We start from the raw sequence: 20,558 nt of genomic DNA, 5'->3' as shown, positions 1-20,558 counted from the left end.
TGCAGCCTCCATTGGCTATGTTCGATTCCCCTAGTGGTCTTTGGGCAGCTGCCATCAGCCGTGTTCGATTTTGCGCGATGCGTCTCGTTTTAGTTATGTAACTACGGCATTCCGGAATTAAGCTGCACCCTTTGTGAACCTGACAGACTTTCCTCTGTTTACTTACACAGCTTGATTGATAGGCTGTTAGCTTTGAAGACAGTGGCTTTGATTGGTGTCGCAACCTGCAATCTGGCTCATCAAAACCCCCAAAAAACTTTCTATTTGTATTTTGCATTTCAAATGACATAAACAAATACATGTAAATTCATTTCGTGATATGCTAAAATTTAGAAATGTCCAGAAAGGCCTGGGCCTCATCAGGAGACTGGAAGAGCTGAACCTAAGAGTTGTGGATGATCTTGAGGGTCGCTGGGTAAAGGAGGAATGCTTGTATGCCTCGAGAACGAGTGGCGGCGATAACCTGGGAGAAGGCTTTGCATTGGTGAGCTGTGAGGTTACAATAGTCTGGGAAGAATTTAAGCTTACTGGGCGCAGAACGAGAAGTGTCGCATGCATGGCCTACCTCTTGCTTTAGATTGGTCTGAATAGATGCGGTGTGCACACATTATTTCAATGTTCCTGCACTTCAGAGTCAGGAACCATAGTGGAAGAGATTTGTTGAGAAAGTTGACGGCATCCGAACCTTCACCTCCCTCATTCAAGACGACCAGACAAAGATTATTCCTTCAGTTTCTATCCTCTAAGTCTGCCATCTTAGACTCAAGCCTGTCAACCCTGGTCTTACAAGATGTCACAGCTCTCGTTATTAGCCACTGCCGAGCGAACAGCAGCCAGATTTGACTGAAAAGTCTTGAATTCCAGGGTGAAGTTTGAAAACTCTTTGTTGGTCATTTTAGAAGCGGTTTCCAGTCCCGTATTTTTAAATCCGAGACATCAAGTGCTCGAAATAAGAAAGAATTTGAGCCATACAGGCCTCTATAATGGTGGACAGCTCTGAATCCAACTTGCTTTTTCCTCCTTTGGATGGAAAGGAAAACTCGGATGTAGATCTCTTTTTTTTGGTGTACATGACATAGCAAGGTGTATCAAATAGCAATCTAAAAGGACTTCAGGTAACTGATAATAGTGCTTTAACAGGGGAGGCGTGGAGAAAAAACTCTAAGTCGCCATTGTTCCCGCAGGTCACGTGATTCCCTCTAACGCTGATTCTTGATTCTCAAGCACAAAGTTTAGATCCAAATCTCTTGAAAGTCACTGGCCCCATGTAAGTCACTTAGGGCTGTAATCCTTATATCGCTTTTTTTGGTTGTTTAACCCATTAGCCATTCCTTCAGGAAAGCATTAACATGTCTTTGTGAGCAACACTTCGATTAACTATTGAAAAGCATTTAGCTTTAGAGTCTAAGTTCCACACAAAATCTATTTACAGTACAGTGCGATTGTGTCAACACAAAAGAGCAATAATCTGAATAGAATCACAGACCAAATGTATCCTGGCTATGGGCAAATGCCTTTAAAAGTACAAATCAATAATCAATTGACGCCTTTTTGTGAGGTCCTTGAATATAACAGAATAAATGACACAAACACAGTTCAATTTGTGACAACCAAAAGGACAGTTGTTCAGAGTAAATTTCCAGTTATGTAACCCTTTAGCGACTGCTGCACACAATTTTGTACATTTTTCACCAGTAAACTCTTACAATGTGCATGATAGATGGTAAAGGTATCTAGTGAGATTCCCTCAGCACTCACTAGATGGCAACATGAATCATCATGGATCTGGTTTAATGGACAAGGCAGGTTTGCCAGGGAGTGTACAGTACAACACAAGTTCAAATAAGTTAACTGTTGTTGTTTCAGTAAGAATCACATGTTTAAATGACTAAATACTGTTGAAATAAATGATGTTGGTTTAAAGTTACTCTAATACTGACATGGACTGAATATTGTGGTTTCTGTATTTTCATTCAGTTCACACACGTAAGCAGGGTGCATTAATCTATAGATTATAAAGTTGCAATACAAAAGACTACCTTATTAACTGCTTATGGATATGATTGGAGGTTTAAAAAGGTTTCATTATACAATTAAGTACATGGTTGTACCTATTCAGGAAAAGCCAGTTGGAGAACAGACAGAGCAACCAGACAACAGAAAAATATCAGTGAAACCTAAAATCTTGAAGACTGCCAATCATCTCAAGACAACCTTATCAGTCCAAGAGTAACAATGAAAACACTGTGCTACATTTATTTCATAAATACACTTTTTATTGGAGTCTGCATAAATTCAAGTAGCAGCATAAGTGTAGTGCTGCAGGCGAAGTGAACTGTTCTACACTCCATTCATGCTCCACTCCAATTCAAATAGATAACGCTGACCTAAAGCATTAAAAGCTTACTTTAAAATTACTCTGGGGCTCCTAAAAACCCTTAGGTGTGTTTTTCAATTAATGGCATTCTTTAACTTGTTTTCTTTTCTTTCTGTTGCAACTTTGCCATGCATTCCCTCATGAGCCTTCCTTACCGGGGTCATTGTGTGAATGAGGCACAACGAAGACCTGCAGAGGTTCGTTATCCCATTCATGTTCATCATAAGAAATGTCGAAGCCTTGTTTCCAAACACCTCCATCAGGGTTGTCAAAGGGAAGTATGTTATAAACGTCCAGCATCTGAAAGATAAAAAAGAGGTTTAAGCCTGCTTCAAAAGAAATAGCATTAAAGCATGAGGCGCAGCCCACTGTCTTTAACCAGCCAAGAAGGGTTAAGAATAGCGCACGCCTTTGTGTGTTATTGCACTTATACAAATGGCTCAAAATAAAAACACAGATGAGAGACCGCCAAGAAACACCAGGGGGCATGTTTCAAATGTTTACTCCATTCAGTCATTTACTGTTGTTTTTTGAAAGAAGAAAAAATATATTCATTGTACAAAACTAGAGTCAAACAACTGCCAAGGAATATAATTAAATGTCTCATAATCACACTCAAAGTGTTTGTTTCTGCAACATTAACATAAATGGAACTCTCCCCTCTGGGACTCAACCGATGCCTGAGCAGTGTCAGAGCCTATAAGATGATCTGTTCACATTATGGTGGTACAGGAAAACAAGTTTCAAGGGCTGTTAAACACAGTTCCTCATATAGCACCTCTCATCTTTCCACACTCAAAATGGCTTTTACTTTTTCAAACTTGTCGGATTTTAGTTTCCATTAAATATTAGGTGATGAATAACCCTTTAATAAATATGCGTTTGACCGAAGAGAATCACACATTTGTTACAAATTACAGAAGCTTAAATAAGCTGCAGAACAGGACTTTTAGGCCTTTAAATTAATGTACAGTACATCAGGTTGAAATGATAAGATACTGATGAAATGGGGGGGGCCTGCTTAATGCTGCTGGTTGCTATCCCCTTACCATCCTAGGAAACGAGAGCTCAAAAAAGTTCTTGAGGTAAAAAATAAAAAAAAGAGAATAAAGTGAACTGGATCTCTCCAGGCAAGAATAACTCATGTTGTGCCATTTTGATATAAAATAGAGCCTTAATGAAACATTAAGGGTGCTATTCTGAAGAAAGTACACAAGCAAATTATCAGAGAGCAGTAAAACAATAATAACAATGATATAAAGCTGGAAACTATGACACTATTAATAAAACACAAAAACGTAATTACTGCTTTATAAAAGAGCTATCTATTTACAGTGAGTTGTACTGTAAAGGCCTGGTCACACAAGCAACTTTTGTTGACGTCCAAAAGATGGAGACTTTTGTTGCCCCGCATGTTGACCTATAAATAGTGTGGTCACATGAGAGACAAGCGTTCCCTCGACAAAGGTGCCAACATTCCAGCAACAAAATAATGTAAACCAATAATTATTCATTTTATATGTCACGTGGATAAAAATTACCAGGCAACAGCAAAGAAAAGCTGCTGCTGCTGCTTTAATTCTGACCATTTTAGATGAAGAAGAGGAAATGAGAAAAAAGTTTAACTTCTGTGATCGGGCGTGGATTATGAGACGTAATTATCTTTTCTGTACAGTATTACACATGAATGAATTATAAACAAAGAAAAAGTATTTTATATAAATTAAAATACAGAAAAAAACTAAATGAAATACTAAAGAATTGGCTACTATATCGGTCGTATTTACTTGGGTGATATACCAGTATTTATTTAGTGGTTTTATTTACCAGTATTAATCACAAGACGGATGTCTTATTTCAAATAGCCTAGCCTACACATTACATCAAAATATGCTTTCATATTCAGTATAATGCAAGTTACTGACGCTGTGTTCGGAATATAAAAGCATAAGCATTTTTAGTTTTTTACATGTGACACTACCATCAAATATGATTGACTAGTATTGAGTTTGTTGCCCTTGTGTCACCAGCATTATAGAACAGTGTAAGCATCTTGACCAGCAGGCCTTAACAAGGGTTACGCCTCCCAGGAAAAATGTGCCTTTGCACTTTCTTTGAAATATGAGTGACACACAGCAGTCAAATATTTCTTCCTAAGGCACAGTACAGGAACAGAGTCGTGTGGACAAGGGAGTGGATCCTAATTCGTGAGGAGAGAGGGGCGTACCATAATCTTTTAAATGAGCTATGCTTAAGTTATCGCAATTTTGTTCGTATGGATCCAGACACTTTTGAGGAGCTGCTGAGGTTTGTAGGACCACGAATAACTCGAAATGACACTACAATGCGTCACAGCACATATCAATAAAACAATCAATTGTAGCAGGATTCCAAACCACGTCATCTTCTGTAAAAGTCACCATCTTGCATAGTCACATGCTTGATGACTCATGCTCGACTCTCCTGATGGGCTAAAGGCAAAATGTTTCTCAAAGTAGAACCCTGGTCTACGCGGGAAAACATGTTCCAGTATTTCTGGAAACACGGAAACATCCAGCATACACAAAGAAGCATTTTGTCTGGAAACAAATTTCCTTGTGTATGATGGGCTTAAAGGCTTTACTGTGTTTAATTATAGAGACAATACCCTGTATTTGTGGAATCTGGCAGCTAGAGGGAGCTGCTGAGTCACAGAGGCCAGGCTCAGATGAAGAGATGACTCACCTGAGACAAACTGGTAATTAGCTCCTCCATAAAAGCCATGTGCAACTACCACTGTCTTTTCTTTGACCAGAGCATGACAGTATTAACAAACAGACTCCTTGCATTTGAACAGCTTTTGATAAGAATGTTTACAGATCTTTCCTACAGCATTTGGCTAGAAACTCCTAACATGAAGGGGGTTGGGCAAGGGAACAGAACCCTTAAGTACACCATGAGAAACTTGGTTGCACAAAAGATACACAGAAAGACCATTCGGTCCCCTGGGCGAATTGTTTCTTGTGCAGCTCATATACAATAGAGCTCAGCACTGTGATGGAGAGTCACAGTGTTTCTCGATCTAGCCCAAAGGAGTACTACAGAGCAGAATATATAGTTTAGTCTGTAAAACTAGATTGTTAGGTAGTGAACCACTCTTCAAGGGCTTGTTTGGCTAAGCTGAAAATACACTATAAAATGACATACCCAAACATCAGCTGGTTTTTCATCGTAATAAAAGCAGGTAAGAAACCCTAACTAGATCCATGTCTGGCAACAGGCTAAACCTGTTTACCCCAACCTAACAAACATCTCTCTGGCATAAACAACTAAAATAGACAAAGAAAACATATCTTTTAATAATAAACGGTACCCCTCCCTCCCTCCCTCTCTCTCTCGCTCTCTTTTTTTTTTTAAAAGGTCAACCAATCATTTAATTAACCCACTTCAGAGGTGGCCCACAAACACTGCTTACACAGAATATATAGAAGGGCATTTTATATCTCCCAGGTGAATTGTTTTGTTGTGCAGCTCTTCTATACAAAACCTCTCATGGCTACCTATACCTCTAGGTAGCTTATCAATACTTGAAGAGACTCAAGCCTTTTTGTACAGTTTGTTTTTTTAGAAAAAATAAGAAAAAAAAGTACCTGCACATCATCAGAGGCTTTGGAATATGATTTGGCAGCAAACTGACAGTCCTCAGCATCAACAGGGATGACCAGTGGAGGAGATGCAAGGAGCTCAGAGAATGCTCCTCTGCTCAGGTTCATTGCCTCTGGATTCCCCTTTCCATCTTTCACAGATTCGCTGAGATTGATAACAGAGTCCCTGATGTTTGAGATAATTTCATTGTTTTCCGATAGCAGCCTCTCTAAATGGTCAATCTTTTCTTGCAGTATGGATAGTTGTCCCTGTAAAATAATAAGAAGGTCTGGTTAAAGAAGACCGGTAAATGGTTACTTTGGAGGCTTGGTGATCCAGTGGTTAAAGAAAGTTCAATCCCAGCTCAGCCACCGACTCACTGTGTGTGACCGAGCATGTCACTTAACCTCCTTGTGCTTCTGTCCTTCGGATGAGACGTAAAACCAAGATCCTACCGCAAGTGACTCTCCAGCAGCAGTTGTGATGCATAGTTCACCCCCTAGGCTCTGGATAAAAGCATCTGCTAAATGACTAATTAATAATAATAATAATAATAATAATAATAATAATAATAATAATGAACAGATGTTACATAAGACTGCCTACTGTTTGCTGATCAGCCCCATATTAACTAGATGAATACACTGCAAAAGCATACAGATTTGTTGGTAGGTTAAAAACGTACCTTTTCTATTTGGCTTATTCTTAGATGTTCAGGCACGTGATAATTGTTATGAAAGGCTATATAAAAATCAATTGTATTGTATTAGCCTAGTGGTCTGTCCAAAACAAAAAACAACAGTCAAATATCTGCATCTAATACACTGGTATTTGTTCAGATAATTGATAGCATTTCAGCAATTTCTGATGCAAAATGATACTGTATACTGGATGTAGTGTTGGGACAAATAGCCAAATTAACATTTGTTTACATGTATTCGAAGACAAAAAAAAAATGTCTGTGTCCATCAGAAATTATTTCACCTGTGAGAGATTTTATATATATATATATATATATACAGTATATTGTCGTGGAGGCCGGTGGCAGGATTTACTCTGCTGCTTGCCGTCGTCACTGCTGCTGCGAGTCGGGGCTGTGTCCTGCCGGCGCCCCACTGGCAGGCACGGAGAACTGGGGGGTGTTCTCCTGGGGCGTCCTGACTGTCAGCTAAGATTGAGAGTGTTGCTGTTCACTCTGTTTGCTAAATAAAAGAGCCATCTATTTACAGTGAGTAAATATATATTTTTTTTTTTCCCCCCATTGTACAACACCCCCTTTTTCACGTTTAATTTTATTTGAAGTGTTTATTCAAGTTAAAAAACGAATGTTATTACTTTATGAAAAACATGTCTATGGCCACTTTGTTTATTGCGAAGACACAACAATGGCAGGGAATATTTACTTTGTTTTTACTTAGTTGAAATACACACAAGATTTAAGTAATGTATTGCTTTCTTTGTTTTGTAGTTAATTCACAAGGGTAGAGTAAGGCCTTTCTTACTTCTGGGATATTTTTCAACTTTAATACAGTGTTACGTATAATGTCTTTGATAGCATTCTGAAAATGAACGAATATCTAAATCTTGAACGAATATCCGAACTAGGGGTGCTAGATTCCATTTAATTTAATAAATGTTTAAACTTTTAAAAATATATAGTTTAACATTAAAATAAAAACATTTTTTAAAGACCGTGTGTAAGGGGGATAGTATGCGCCCCCCTTGATGTTCGGTCTCGACAGCAGGAGACAACCGGAACTCTGCCATCTTGGGGGAATCGCGTTACCTGCAAGGGCTCTGAGCATTTTACAATAAATAGCTTTCTATAAATTGTCCACAATAGATCCAGCTTCATAGAAGCAGACTAGTCATGTGACCAAAAGCATGCTGGACTTTTGGAGGTGAATATCCAATGACAATGATGCCACATGAAAGGTAGGAAGTAATAAAAAATAAAAAAAAACATTGAGTAGCCGTTATTTGCAGTCAGCCGCTTATTAATATTTGACCTGCACATTTTTGACAAAGCTTAAACAATTTAGCAAAATTAAAAATGTTTGACAATTTACTAACGATTTACACCCATAATCCGAACATGACAGTTCCATGTTCGTCCCAGCACTAACTGGATGAATTTGTAAAGGGGTTACAGCAGGTACCTTGAGGGTATTGAGAGTCGAAAGAACTCACGGTGACTAAAAGGCTGCTTTCCCATCAATCCTCCAATATTACAAACACTATTTACCCATTTTTTTGTTTTGTTTGTTTGTTTTTCAACCAACAATAAATTCTCAGGACATGTAAGTGAGGTTTCTTTTTAGTACTACTGAAGCGTTGCACAGTTATTTAAATTGTCCTGATTTTCATTTTAAATTTAAATCTATTGTAAGTTTAAAGTCTTTTACTTTGACAAGTACCACTGATACCATATCTAGAGATCTCAGATCTAATTTGCTATACAGTATATAATGTACAGTATCCATCCACCCTGGAACCCATTTCAAAATCACATGAGTTCCATATCATACACACATCAGGGAACCGATCACCTATATAAAATGAAGTACTTGACCCAACCTGATTATGCAGTAGGCACCATGACCTCTCTATTGGGGCCATTATTAAGGTTTTTTTTAAACATGACAAATTCTCACAGGGATGTTACAGTAATTAGACGACATTTTTTGCAGCACTATAATTTGGTGTATCATTTCAAGCTAGGTACTGTGTAGTAAAACGTCTCAATTTTAGCAATTTGGCTCAAATTTTCCATTTCATAAGCTTATTGATATACATCTGTTGTGTACCAGGCACTAATCCAAACAATCACATTCATATTGTTTCTTAGGCAAGCAATTTCATTCTTGAGTTCCAGTGCTCAAAATCCAATTTCAGTCCAATAAAGTCAATTTTTTCAAACAAAACAATATATATATATATATATATATATATATATATATATATATATATATATATATATATATATATATATACATATACATACACAAAAGTAATTTAAAATACAAAACGAAAAAACGAACTCCAGTTAATACACAAACATTTATGCATGCTCTACACAGCGGCCTATTTAACAAAAGCCTTGTCAGTAACCCTCTTGAAAAGGCTATTGTGTGCAAGCACTGAATGGAAAAAGGGCTCCTCTGAAGTCCAGGCAGATCATACAGTAGTTGTACTTTTCGTTTCACAGACACCGATTAGTACTAATCTTGGACAACTCTTGTTAATTTAAGTAAGAAAGTCCAAGATTAGACCTAATCAGGTTCTATGGAACTATTTTAGCCTGTTGTGTTTTCATTATGATCTGCCATTCATTGTCAATATCATTTATTCACCCACAGTGGATATAAAGGAGGTATTGCAAACAGTCCAAATATTTGGGTCTTTACAATTGATCTAATTGATAATACATACAGAAATATATACAGATCCTGTGTTTAGGGTTAGATTTTTTTATTATAATTGTTTTAATTGCCAGGGAGAGTATTCTTGCTACTGTATAGACTGGTTTGAGTTATCTGTATTATATGCATGGAGAAGTGATTTTGAGTCTGTTTCATTTAAATTAAATCACACTGTCAAATCCTTGTATTGTACAAAGCCTATTTTGATTAAACAGTTAGTCTTGTCTTAATGCTTTTGCTGCTGGACAGAGAATTTTGAACAGAACCATGGTATATGAAACATAATATAAATGTGTATTGTTCCAGATAAAGGAAAGGGTGGTATTGTACCTAAAAAAAGTCACCATTGCACATATTATTTATGATGAGAGAACCACCTGCTGGTTTCAGTTTCTCCCAGAGTGCACCCTACTGTGCAGACGTTGAGCTAATTGGTCTTATGTTCCAATTTGCTTTGATTCAAAGAAGTGATCGTCGCATACTGTATGGTAACAAGCTATATAAATGATACGTCATTCTTAGGGTGTCTCTTTCTGTAATCATGTGCAGTTTGGATGAGGTTCTGTCTGCTCAAATTGTGCAAAATAATTTCTGATTATAAGGTACACACAACATATAGCCTACATATACACATCATGAAGTTATTATAAATCATGCAAACATTGTACTCAGGAACTATTATGAAAGTGTTTATTTAGAGTGCCCCTGTATCTTTCCCAAATTTAGAATGTGAAGTTCACCACAGCAACTCCCCACAAGAGCTGAAGAGAAGTGCAGATCGGTGAAGGTCCTCCAATCCCACCACCAAACCAATCTCCTCTGTACATCCAGGAACTTGACAGTGGATGTTGGCGAGCTCCCAGCCTATGCAGGGAAAAGAGCTCCCAGCCCTGCAGGTGTCTGCTTGAGCTCACTGGGCACCTGGCCAACAGAACCTGTTGGTGCATTGCAAGATGACTCTCTCCTTGCCAATACTGCCTCCCTATATTGTAGAAACTCTAGACCCAATGAAATTCTGCCTGTGGAGTCTCCATCAAAGATGTTTTCAAGGAAATCAAAACTTTGCAAATAGGACCTATGTTTTAAACATTAATTTAACAAGTGGGGCCTGTAAAACAAGTAGACCTAAGATACAGTACCTCACATAGCTTTCGATCAGACTACTACATTACAAACTACGGTATAAAGGCTACAAGGAGATTACTTTGATAAAGTATAGAGAAATAACCATAGAACTGACTTTCTGGAACCGCAAAGATAATATTTGTGAAATGTACTGTATCAGTTTATAATTCCTTACATCTTACTACCTCCCAGCTGAATAGGACTGATTTGTTTTGCAAATTCAATGTGACACGATCTTTGTCAGCCTGAATATTGCAATTCCTCACATGAATAACAAAACCTTGCTTAAAGATGGCAACTCTGGATCAAGATAGATTATATATTTGTTGCTTAAGATCATAAAAGAAAAAAATGCTAGGGGGGGAGGGGGGTTCATAGCAAACCTTTGAAAACCAAAATATGTTTTGCAATAGTTAATTGTTTATGATTTTACTTTATTATTAATATTATTATTATTATTATTATTATTATTATTAATTAATTAATTAATTAATTTATTTATTTATTTATTTCTTTCTTAGCAGACACCCTTATCCAGGGCGACTTACAATTGTAAGCAAATACATTTCAAGTATCACAGTACAAGTAATAACACAATTAAGAGCAAGATAGTTTAAAGCATATGCACATATGTAAATTACCAACTTTGCATTAAATCAGTTAATTGCTTTTGTCCAATTACAGTTTTTAATTAGGTGTCTTAATTTCTTGATTAAAAAAAAACAACCAGTACAGACACTCTACAAAGGCTTATTATCCATGTAAAAAATACTGCTCTGTCCAGTGAGACAAAAAAGTCAATGAAATAAGCATAATAGTGTGCCAAGACAGAAGACGTTTTTCTGATAAGGTGTATGCCCAAGTATAGAAATCCAAGCTAGATGCATAATTAAATATAAGATTTAATTTTACATTATCACATAACAGACACAAATTCAAAACAGCTGCTCACATCTTTAGGAATATTTAGAAGGTGTACAGAACCTTTATCTGCAAGTCGATATCCCTTTTGTTCAGTAGTAATGCATTTATGTACATCCACACATCCACACAGTACATCATCCATGTAACTTAGTTGTGGAAACAATTCCATTTGTAAAGCATGTAACTCAATCAGTTAAAAACGCTGGTCAAACCTGCTGCTGTTAAAATATTCCCCACAACTGTTTACTTGCCTTTAGCTGAAATTAGCTTATCAAAAAATAGAAGAACTATAAACCATGGAGTCGACAATACCTTGGCTTAACATTCCTAACCTATCTTACTGGTAAGTAGTGTAGCTAATACTGTGCCTTGTAACATTATTTCACAACTTGCTGGATTATGCTGTAGTCAGCTGTAATGATCCTCCTTGGTATTTCCCCAGATAACTGTAGTGAATGCTTTGACCTTGGACAGCATGAGAACAAAACGTTAAACAAGCAATCCTGAAGTTCATTTTTCATCAAACCAGCCTGTAACAGTGTAGCACCACGGCCCAAGCTGTTACCGGCAGGAAAGAGACCCAGAGACAGAAAGCTGCAGTTTAAGCGCTAGAGCGCACGTTTATTAACAAAACAAAACACAAAAACAGGAACAAAATAAACTGGAACAAGGGCCAAAATAAAATGTTTAAACAAAACAACAAATCACCTGTAGGCTGGGCATTAGCCTTCACTAGAGATAGAAAACAATCCAATACAAAATCACAGCACGCACGCACTCCAACAAACAAAGGATTTTTCTTCCTTATACATGTGGCCACTCTCCACTTAGCACCAATCACCTAATTGGAGAATGGCCACACCTGTGATTGCTGGCAGAGACAGATTTAACCCCATCCCTGCCAACCTTACATTCCCACACACACACACACACACACACTTTACAGCAGCAGGGCTTCTGCCCTGCCACACAGCTCGACAATGTGGAGCTGTTAAGAACTCTGTTGTAGCACTGCACACCTCCAACCAGGGTAAAGTTGGTCCTTCCAGCCCAGAACCAGCCAACTACAATTAAGTTTTTTTGTTTTTGTTTGCTACAGTATATTTTTAATGGCTCACTAGAACAGTATTGCTCATTTAGCCAAAAGCAATTACCATCCAGGTCCTTATGTAGTTGAATATTACATTTTATCTAATAAATCTGAAGTGGAACAGTCTTCCGGGACTGGAATTGGGCACCAGTGAAATAGATGGTGTGCTTTTGATTACCTGAGATGTAATTCATTAGGTGAATTAAAAGGTTTTCTGTGAACTGCTACAGAAAATAAACCCTTTCAAAAGTCAAACAAAGATTAAAACATGTAATTTCTCCCATCAATGGCATGAAATTAGGTAAATAAACCAATTAGGACCTCACAAAGATTTTTGCAGACAATGCCAGTTTGAACCAGCCAAGCTAACATTTTTTTCTTGAATCCCTTTAGAGCTGCTGAAGCAGTTACATTTTTATTTAACTCAAAAGCATGGGGAGTCAGTGTAAACAGTACTCCATACCATATTGATCCAGAACAATTCGCAGGTCATCTTGAAAAGAAAGAAACTACATTGCAGCAGTACAAAATAAATGTTACCAAAGATAATTTGATTAGGCATACTTAGCTCTTTTTTGAGGTAAGCTATTTTAAAATTAAATTTGTGAACGCCAAAAAGTCAGCAAGCTCAACATCCACTGCAAGGAAATTATTTAAAGCTGTTTTTTTCTAACTACAGTAAACTTGAAATATTATAATTCAAGGTTAAACAATGTGTCGGAATCTTACAATAGTTAGGTGCTGAACAAACCATTAAGAAATAGAAATAAGATTATATATATATATATATCTATATCTATATCTATATCTATATCTATATCTATATCTATATATATATATATATATATATAGTGTATATTTTAAAGATGCGATTATCCAGGTTTGAATTTCAGCTTATTATTCAGCCTGAAACTCTGTGGATGAGTGGACTTTTCTCCAAACAGATGCTGAATCTGTGATTCTCCTATTAAGATTCAGATCAATCAAATACAAAAGTAGAATTGTTCCAGCACTACTGTAGTATACTGTAGCAATCAATTAGCTGTTAAAACGGGTCTACAGTGGTCCTGGGCGTTGCCCATGCCTGCTACAAGTCATAGTTGTGTGGGTGCTCTCTACAAGTCATAGTTGTGTGGGTGCTCTCTACATATTTAGCACTGGCTGGGATTCATAAAGTACTGTATGACAATCAGAGTCACATTAATGTAAGATTAAGCCAGTACACATTCTTATCACCCCATATTTTTTTACATTATACATTTTACAGCATTGTAAATAATTATCACAACCACCAAACAGCAGCACATCTAGAATATTTTACTACATGTTATCTGAAAACCTATGGTCATTGTCCTTAAGATCATGGTCCGGATACCATCCAGTTTTATTAAACAAACCAGTTTTATGCAGATTCCAGTCTATTGCAAATATTACAGCTTTCCTACCCTACTGAAAACAGCAATTTTCTTCTTCTCCCACCACTAGAAATTCAAACTGGCTTATTGCAGTTGAAAGCTGGGAGACATGTTTAGACACAAAAATACATTAATAAAGTTTTCTTGTCTGGCACCATTGCAGTGCCGGCCTAATTTTTAAAGTTTATACCTGATTATTTCCCGGCATTTCTCAACAGTACATAAAAGTGTTTTTCCACATTTTTTATACAGAACACAAAACTAATACTTGAAATATAATATTTAGATTACCATATTATTGTATTCACAATAAAACCTGAAAATTGTGGTCGGTGCTCTGGGTGTATGACTAGCTATTTCTCTTTTGGGAACATCATGTTCTTTTGTTAACTTGCTATATTTATCCTGTTGGCAGCTATTGGTAAAAACATGATTTTATTGATCTGAAGCATTATATTTCACGGTGAAAACTGACTGAACTGACAAAAAAATGGTTTAGAATTATCTAAGTCTAAAATATAAAGTTTTTCCTCATAATATTATGGTTAGTAGTTGACACTGTATATACTGTAATCATGCAAAAAGGTGCATGCGCTTACTGTACTCATTCAAGAGAGAGAAGTGTCTAGCCTTATATGCAGCACTATATTAGAAGAAAAAGATAAATGTGAAAATCTATTACAAATCTAATTACAAGGCTTTAATGTTGTTGTTGTTTTTTTTCTAATCAATATCACAATCACAACTTACCATGCTGGTGTATAGCAAAGCAGATTCATAAACATCTCGGGCCTCACGCCTTGCATTTACACTTATCTTCACCTGCCAGGGGTGACTTTACTCAACGACAGGCACTCGGTATATTTAAAAACCAAAGTAGAATCACTTCTTTTTCTAAGAATACAGTGTATACCAAGTCTAAACCCATTCACACGATTATGAGAACAATATTTTTTGAATGCTGTAAAAATCTCTGAACCAAGTTACAGAACAATTTGGTATGCAGTTATGTGTCTATAGTATATCAGTCATGGAGGGTCTTTCCATTCAAGGTTAAACAGGTCAAATAAAATCAATAACTACTTTAGGGTCTGGAATAGGGTTTAGTTGGTTCAATTAAACAATTTTAACATGGTTGGAACAAACAGCTGGACTGGAAATGCCAACTTTACCCACCCCTGGTCTATATTATTATTATTTGTTTATTTAGCAGACGCCTTTATCCAAGGCAACTTAGAGACCAGGGTGTGTGAACAAGCCATCAGTTGCAGAGTCGTTTAAAATTACGTCTCACCCGAAAGACGGAGCACAAGGAGGTTAAGTGACTTGCTCAGGGTCACACAATGAGTCAGTGGCTGAGGTGGGATTTGAACGGGGACCTCCTGGTTACAAGCCCCTTTCTTTAACCACTGGACCACACAGCCCCATATCAACTGTGTGGTGTGTGAACATAGCTGGCCACTCCACTTTAACAGCATCATCAAGGATACACATCCCTAGTCTTACTCAGGGCCTGCAGTACATACTGTATGTACCCAGGTGTAGTGTAGTAAAATGTGGAACGTAAGCAGTATCACACAGTCATTACAGATCGATAACAGAGGACATTTAATCCAGAATCTTCAGTAGGACATTTCCCATCCAGTCAGAATAAAACAATCCTTACTCCATATTGTGCAAATCAAAAACAAACACAGGGGGGTGGGAAACACCTGCAATAAACAGCATGGATGTTTGAATGTGTGTAAATATAGAGCGGTTTGATATCAATACTTGTTGCAGTTTAGTTTAAATGTAAAAACAGCAGATGTATCCTGTTTAAAAGTCTGACACAGTTCTACAGCAGTCCTCCCTTATCACATATTGTACACTGTAAGGAAACAACTCGTATCAATGCCTTAACTTGCTCCGGCAGTCTGCTCTGTGTGCATCACAAAAGTTGAATTAAAAAACATAACAATATTTCTTGAAAAACCGTGTGTTGCGAAATGTCAGCAGCCATGTAGAATACTATAGATAAGAACGAACCCACAAAAGGGTGTGAAGTAAGACAATTCTTACCACACGCCCTGGGTGCGTTGAGGCACGAGGCCTCATGGTTACTTTTTACTTTTTTTTTTTTTTTTTAAATAATTACACAAACTAGCTAAGGAAAACATCTGAAATGTATTATGAAAAAAAAAAGTCCCTGAATACATATATTTTGTACTTTTTTATTTGCCATAAACATTACATTGAACATTCTCGAGATAAAATGGATTTGGGAATTGAAAGAAGACTGATTTCCCACATCTGAGGGAGGATTCACGGAACAGCTAAACACTGCACTGCACTTAACATCAAGGGAGGAGTTTGAGTGTTTTTTGTTTTGTTTATTTTTTTGTGTAGGAAATGATCCTACTCAGGTTTTGCGGTCTTCAAGAGAAGCTGACCAATAATTTCAGAGGCTTTCTCACTGATGGTCAGTAACTGGCGTAATTTCACTAGATTGTAAACCAGCATGAGATGATATGTGGACTAAACGACTTCCCTGTCAGTTTGCACAGTGCCGCAGTCCTTCCCGTCCGCGGCGAGCACAATAGAATTCTATGCCGAACCCGACCTTGTTTAAAAGCCCAACGGTTGTGTGAGAAGAGAGCAGGAGAGATTTTAATTTTTCTTTTAAATATGTTTCTGAAATCGGAGGGTAGTGGTGAGATGTATCTGTTGTGTCTAATTTAAACATTGCATACTCACTAGTCAGTTTTATAAGGCCACATTTAGTTTAATAAAGTAGATTCTGCTGCGGCATATGTATTACATGCTGAGTGAGACTTGCGTGGTGATTTCTCAGATGGCTTTTGAATAAAGTGTTACTGCTTCTGCTTACCTCAGTTTTCTTTGTTCTGTTCTCTGACTAAATACCACAGTTTATTTGCCATTTTTTCTGTAATTCTTAGTGACAGAGATGAAAAAAACACTGTTTGTTGGGTGATTTAAATGCTGTTTCAGTTGTATGTTGACATTTTTACCTACAGAAACACTGTTTAGATAATTGTTACTATTTAAGGGTACATAAGGACCTTTTTATTTTATTGTGTTACATGTTCCCATGCGTTGCTACAACTGTTTATGTACTGTGTGTGCATTGTTTTAATTTTTTTTTTTTTTTTTTTTTTTTTTACATGTCGACCACTTTTTTAAACTTTTAAATTGCATTCCCTGCCTCAAGATGGCTTAAAGTACCCACATGGACCTCTCAGAGCTACATTTCCCATCATCCTCCTGCTCACATATGTAACAGGTGGATTTACCAGTGAGCAGAAGGGTGATGGGAAATGTAGTTCTGAGAGGTCCATGTGGGTACAATTGAAGCCATCTTGGACCACATAAAAATGTAAAAATTAAAATTAAAACAATACACACACCTTACGTAAACAGTTGTAGCAACACATGGGAACATGTAACACAATAAAATAAAAAGGTCCTTATGTACCCTTTAAGGTGTAGTAATGTTAACAGATCAAGTAAGTTGGTCTATGATGTCACAGCCGTGTGGTAAGACAATTCTTGCCACTCGATCATGTGACCTTGTTAAGCCAATCACAGCACTTAATTTATCCAAACCATGATTAACCATGGTTGCTACAACACTGTCTACAACCACAGTACCCTGAAAGAAAAACATTCTCTGCCCTCTAAATTAACTTATGGGTGCAACGTTGATATAAAACCACATACATTTTGCACTCTACAGTATATTATTAAATATGCATATTCAATATGAGAGTTATCTTCTTCAGTTTGCAAAGCAGACCTTTAGCCACCTGAGGGTACCTTGTGACATGCTGGTACTAAGGGACTCTGTTAATCCATAAGGAGTGCATGAACTCAACTGGTCGCCACCATGGGTTACTCTCCGATTGGCTGAATGGGTGAGGGTGGGTAGAGGTATTTGGCTTAAGTAACCTAAGGGACGTTTGAGAAAGTCATCACTGTTTACCAGTTTGTTGTTATATATATATATATATATATATATATATATATATATATATATATATATATATATATATATATATATATATACACACACACACACACACACACACACACACTTATTCAATATAACCTGGCCGACGGTAAGTATGGATGAAAAATAAACGAGCCAATAGCACTTCCTAAAGGCACATGATCCATTTCCCTCTTGATAAATAAAACGTCGTTTGTGTATTTTATTTGTGTAAATATTGTGTAACATTGATTTTATTTTTTTATTTTATTACGGACAAACATACGATGTAATCCTACTGTACTTAAAGAACGTATTGTCTGGGGCATCAGAACTGGATACATTTCTTCATTTAAAACTACATAAGCCTGTTACTGTACTATGGTTAATACAAGCCACAATGCAGCCAGTCACACGCAGACAAGATCTGTAATTTTGAACACAGGATATGAGATGACATGCTACATGTTTTGTAAGGGTTGAGAGTAACGTTAAGCAAAATTCAAGAAAACAATAGCATTACTTACCTTTTGAAGTAAGCCCCCTGCTACCTTAGGGTTCTTAGTATTATCTAACTGTAGATGATCCAGCATTAAGTACAATGAGAATACCACCACACAGAATATGGCACTACCGAACACCGTGAACTGTCGGCTTAGCTTCATCCTTTCCCGTTTCCCCACAGCAACAGGAAAATAAAACTTTAAAAACAGCAGCCTAGTTTAAAAAGTCAAATCTGAAATACTGTTTTCAGACAAGAAACAAATAAGCTCTTGTCACATTAACATCAGAAAAGCCCTTTACGCCGAGTCCAAAGTTTTGGGTTTGTTCTTTTTTCCAGTACTGTACAGTCACAGGACACTCAGCAACATAAAAACACATTCCCAGCTGTGAAAAAAACTCAACAAAAATCTATTATATTTGGCATTTAAACCCGAACTTGAAAACAATCCGAGTTCAATTTATCTGTAAAATCCAGGAATAACTTTTTTTGTTTGTTTCAAGCAGCAACAGGAGCAGACCTAACTCTTCAGTCCTTCCACCGACCGTGTGTGTACAACTGGTAGATTAGGTTAAGTATTGCCAACAAAAATGGAGATAAGGTGTGTACAATAACGCCCCCTTTTTTAAACACACCTCATCCGTTCAGTGTTATCAAAACCAGAAGAAAATGATGTAAAGTTATAGCGGCAGCGGTTGTGATCCGATGTGTGCGTATTTTTGGAAAACATTTCAACTTAATTTATCCCAACCACTTTGATTATTATATAACGTGTTTTGTTGTTAGCATATGAATAGGAAGCAGTTCGATGTTAATCACATTTTGTGCAGCACACTGAGCACCGTTCGTTGTTTTTGTTTCACCAGATGCAATTTATTTTCTCGTCATGTATTCCATTTTCAACAACAACAAAAATCCCATAAGCACGGGTATTAAAACTTTATATTATAACATGAACCTCCTTCCTCCTTGGTTAGGCGATGGCAACGCGATACCCCGTTGACACACAACTTCCCTCCGATGCTTTTTATAATTTTGTACATTAAATTCAGGCCTCTGCACTCCACATAATCCACCAGAAATATTTATTTTAACAGCATATTTTCATTTTGCAATTACTATTGTCCTCTTCAGCTAGATACTAGCGTAATTAAATTATAGCCAAATTTGTCAGCGAAGAACATCATTCTCCTGGCTAGTTACACAGCAGACATATCGTGAATTGGCGGCTTGGTTTTCTCAGCCCGCTAACCTACTGTTTTTGTTTTATCGTTAAAATGACTCTACTGCTCCGTGTTCATGTGCTATCCTAGATAAAGGGTGTGTAAATCCCACATGTTTAGGGCATTTTGTCTTTATGCTGCTTCTTCAAATCTACACTCGTCCCATTGAACGAAACACTCCATCGGGCCAGAGAGACATCCTCTCTCTGCTTGCTGCTCGTCAGAAAACTCTCAGCTCCTCCTGGCAGGCGCCACCTCCCGTGACGTTGCATGTGACGTGTTTTCTTCATAGACTGACACATGGGGACTGCATTAACTCTTTGAAAGCCGCAGGGAATCGAGTATTGTTGAAGACTTCTGGAGAAATACTCAAATAGAATGATCGTTTAAAGTGGTTCGCTTATTGATAGAGTTTTTATCCATCAAAAGTTCTACATTTTTGTGATTAAATTTAATATACACATTACAAAAAATGATTGTTTATTTAATGTCTATTGTAACATTCATTCAGATTCATGTATTCATAAATTGAAAATTGAACATCATCCCAAAAAAAAAAAAAAGTTACATAGGACTGTGGAACAAGCTGATCTAAAGCTTTGAATATTTGTTAAACTGAACTTGTTATTACACAGTAAATGCAGTAGATGGTGCATAAGAGAATGTTCTACTATATACACTGGAAATGTATCATCAGAATGCAGTGTTCTCAATTACATTACAAAATTATAGCTATCCTTTGTTTTGGGGAGGTTGTGATAGTGTTACTACACACGTGGTATACGTTTTGTTAACTGTACTGGATATGTACTGGAAGCCTCTTTTGAAGCTGGTGAATAGTAGCACATCTGGCTTTTGTGTATCCGAT

At 37.0% G+C, this 20,558-nt stretch overlaps 1 protein-coding gene across 1 annotated transcript in view; it reads right to left on the bottom strand.

The window, feature by feature from the left end:
- Positions 1–19,949, bottom strand: part of LOC117409290 (alpha-mannosidase 2) — a 116,794-nt gene extending 96,845 nt beyond the window's left edge. Inside the window, exons 1-3 of the mRNA XM_058991670.1 lie at positions 18,493–19,949; positions 6,007–6,270; positions 2,533–2,677 (exon numbers count right to left, since the gene is read on the bottom strand). Of these exons, the coding sequence (XP_058847653.1) occupies positions 2,533–2,677; positions 6,007–6,270; positions 18,493–18,630 (547 nt within the window). The 5' untranslated portion in view covers positions 18,631–19,949. The remainder of the gene's footprint in view (positions 1–2,532; positions 2,678–6,006; positions 6,271–18,492) is intronic.
- Between the last annotated feature and the right edge of the window lie 609 nt (positions 19,950–20,558).

The sequence above is a fragment of the Acipenser ruthenus genome, chromosome 2 (assembly GCF_902713425.1).
Source record: "Acipenser ruthenus chromosome 2, fAciRut3.2 maternal haplotype, whole genome shotgun sequence".
Classification (NCBI taxonomy): domain Eukaryota; kingdom Metazoa; phylum Chordata; class Actinopteri; order Acipenseriformes; family Acipenseridae; genus Acipenser; species Acipenser ruthenus.
Note: the sequence above shows the minus strand (reverse complement) of the source record. Positions and strands in the feature narration are given on the sequence as shown.